Genomic DNA, 2719 nt, shown 5'->3' with positions numbered 1-2719 from the left:
GTCCAGAACCGGCACACCACCTATGATCAATTCCGAAGAAAAAACTAAGTGAAGCTGTTTTAAAGAATGAATCTGATTGTCAAATTTGACATATTATGATCCTTCAAAGTAATGATACTACATTTATGTTACGCTAGTTTTATCCATAATTACGACCGATTTCGATGAGAAGTACTTGTAGAAAAATTTCTAAGGATGAGCAAAAGCGGCTCTCGAAAATTAACCGTCGACTGGACCAAAGAAATACATAGTAAGGATGTTTCATTCGCTAAACTTCGACAACGGGGTGATGTAGAACTACGTATTCATCACGGGTACATTCAAATTGACAAACCTCTGGAAAAATATGTTACTGGAAGCTCTTACGAAGGACGACATGATTCCTTGGGATTTGCTGGTTTCGGTACGTATAAATATCCCCACGGAGCAGTGTACCAGGGCTACTTCAAAGACGGTCAGTTTCATGGAGATGGGACCATTACGTACCCCAAAGGACAAGAGCTGGACGGAACGTGGCTAAACGGAAAGTGAGTTTTTAGAGTTTTTCGATTGTTTGAATGATTCATTATTGAAGTAAAATAGAAGCTGCGTTGGGCATCTTAAACGGTGGTTCGCAGCAATTAATTGCGACTTCCTAGTTGGTAGATTATTTAATGAGGCCCTTATGCTTTGTTTTTATTATCGATTTGTGCTCAAATTGAAGGGAAAATAGATATTAAATTGAATTCCTTTTTCAATTGAAAATTTATGGTTTCATTCATTCCGTTAGAATGCAAATATTCGACTTTGAATTTCAGATTAATGAATATCATTCATGATTGTAATAGACAAACAAAACAACTACTAGTTGAATCATATCGCTCAAAATTTTGTGGAAAAATCAATACTTTATCTAAGCGGTAAAATTCAGGGCAAGTCAGAGTAAGACCGAGAAACTCCGTCTACAGATTCCTCACCTCATTTTGAGATGAAAAGTTTGTATCAAGGTATGTCCTAAAATGCATCCCCTCTGAGATACAGGGTGTCAAAAGTACGAAAAAATTTGTTTTTTTTTCTCTGCTGGGCATCCAACTGAATCAACTGCAGAATGAGTGCATGACTAGCTGGAATTATATTTGTTTGGTCGTCATACTCAGACGGTTCTCACCGTTCTGAAGAGACACAATTTTGTCATTCCAGGTTAGCTTCCCAAATTTCTGCTACCGTAGTTGTTGGTTGATTGGTCAAACCACCAACAATGACATAAAAACTTGGCAAGTTGACTTGGGTGTCATACCAATAGGTGGTTCCATTTATGTCTCGCTTGCGTTTACACGGTTATTATTTTTATTAAGTACTTTTCTTGGTTATTCACATTCTGTCTTCAATCGAGTACGATATTTATAAACATATATACAATATTTCTGATATTTCTTGCAGGTTGTTAAGTTTCGTGTATCGGTTTGCAGATGGTTTGGAATATCACAGTCAGTGGAATTACTGCCAGCAACCTGACAGGACTTTTCAAATCGAGTGTTACCAAGGTCTACAGCCACCACAAAAAGAATTCCTCACGAATTCACGATTTTATCAAGATATACCAGAAAATTGTTATGATACCGGCGATGGTTATTATGAACCTCAAAACAAATTAATTTACAATTTTAAACACAGAGCGATGAGGGTTTGCCGTCCACATGAAGAAAAAATAATTAGGAAACATTTCAGGTATAGTTAGCTCGCTGACATAAACTTTGAAAATCGTCGTACAGCCTTGAACCACAGCTTACTATAGTAAGCAGAATAACAAACCGAACAAAACGGTGATTTTTTTCATTTCGATCATCTGTACAACAAACGAACATTCATGCTGTTTCCACAAATGTTCTTAGTAATTAATTTCAGTTTGAACTGGAAACAATTAATAAATTTTGGGAAATATCCTTTCAGGCATCTTGCTTTTCAATCTTATCGAAGTGTTGTCGATATTTTGATTTCCACAACAATGTTTTTATTATAGATGTCAATTAGTTCAAAACGTTTCAGCAGTTCAGTTCGTTGTTCTGTTTATAGTTTGGATAATGCTCAAGTCTGTAGGTACCCGGCTAAATAATAATTTTTCTCTAGGTATACAGAACACTGAAATTTTCATGCCTGTATTTTCATTTCTGAATTGGCTTCTTGGTTATTACGATTATTTCAAATCGTCCTTCTCGCATAATATACTCCGTTTTCTTATAGTAAAAAGTCGGCTGTAACAGTAAAGAGTCGGTCCTCTTCACAAATATGTCTAAGAATGGCAATTCGTTGTGGACTTCCTTATCTATTGTGAAGGTGACTTCGAATCATATTAAAATCATATTAGAAATTGAAAATCGGAACCAGTAAAAAAATTGTGTTATGAAATATTGTCGTTAAATTTGACAAAGCTTGCCATTCAACTAGGCATCATAGGTTTTGCAATAAAATTTTGATTTCAGACAAATAGCAGACGAACCTGTTGGGTTCCGTAAAGATTTATATGAGTACTGGGCATCTGGGAGGAGACGTGAAATCGAGAAAATTACGAGAAGGATGGAAAAGAATCATTTATCAAAAAATTCTCAAAAATGAAAATTCATTCACTTCGTTTTACTTTTTTCGACACTGACTACTCTGTAAAGTGTTAATGCCATTAGTATTTTATTGTATATTAGTTTGTAATGGAGTTGGATCATAAAGCGCTATTGTTCAAATATAA

General features: G+C 35.3%; 1 protein-coding gene across 1 annotated transcript; it reads left to right on the top strand.

Annotated features, from left to right (window-relative positions):
- On the top strand, window positions 1–2719 carry LOC111506944 (MORN repeat-containing protein 5). The gene is made up of 3 exons (XM_023162167.2): window positions 1–527; window positions 1420–1707; window positions 2460–2719. Exons 1-3 carry the CDS (start codon window positions 196–198, stop codon window positions 2590–2592), a joined length of 753 nt encoding a protein of 250 aa, XP_023017935.1. The 5' UTR covers window positions 1–195; the 3' UTR covers window positions 2593–2719.

The sequence above is a fragment of the Leptinotarsa decemlineata genome, unplaced genomic scaffold, assembly GCF_025532065.1.
Source record: "Leptinotarsa decemlineata unplaced genomic scaffold, Ldec_3_MD MMD2_tig00026307_RagTag_RagTag, whole genome shotgun sequence".
Taxonomy (NCBI): domain Eukaryota; kingdom Metazoa; phylum Arthropoda; class Insecta; order Coleoptera; family Chrysomelidae; genus Leptinotarsa; species Leptinotarsa decemlineata.
This window is presented reverse-complemented; position numbering and strand designations above follow the sequence as displayed.

What these genes read in the sequence shown, in the direction of transcription:
- LOC111506944 (XM_023162167.2), top strand. Translation starts at nt 196, where the DNA reads ATGAGCAAAAGCGGCTCTCGAAAATTAACCGTCGACTGGACCAAAGAA. An exon ending in GGAACGTGGCTAAACGGAAA is followed by an intron (nt 528 to 1,419) that starts GTGAGTTTTTAG and finishes TATTTCTTGCAG; the next exon opens with GTTGTTAAGTTTCGTGTATC. An exon ending in ATAATTAGGAAACATTTCAG is followed by an intron (nt 1,708 to 2,459) that starts GTATAGTTAGCT and finishes TTTTGATTTCAG; the next exon opens with ACAAATAGCAGACGAACCTG.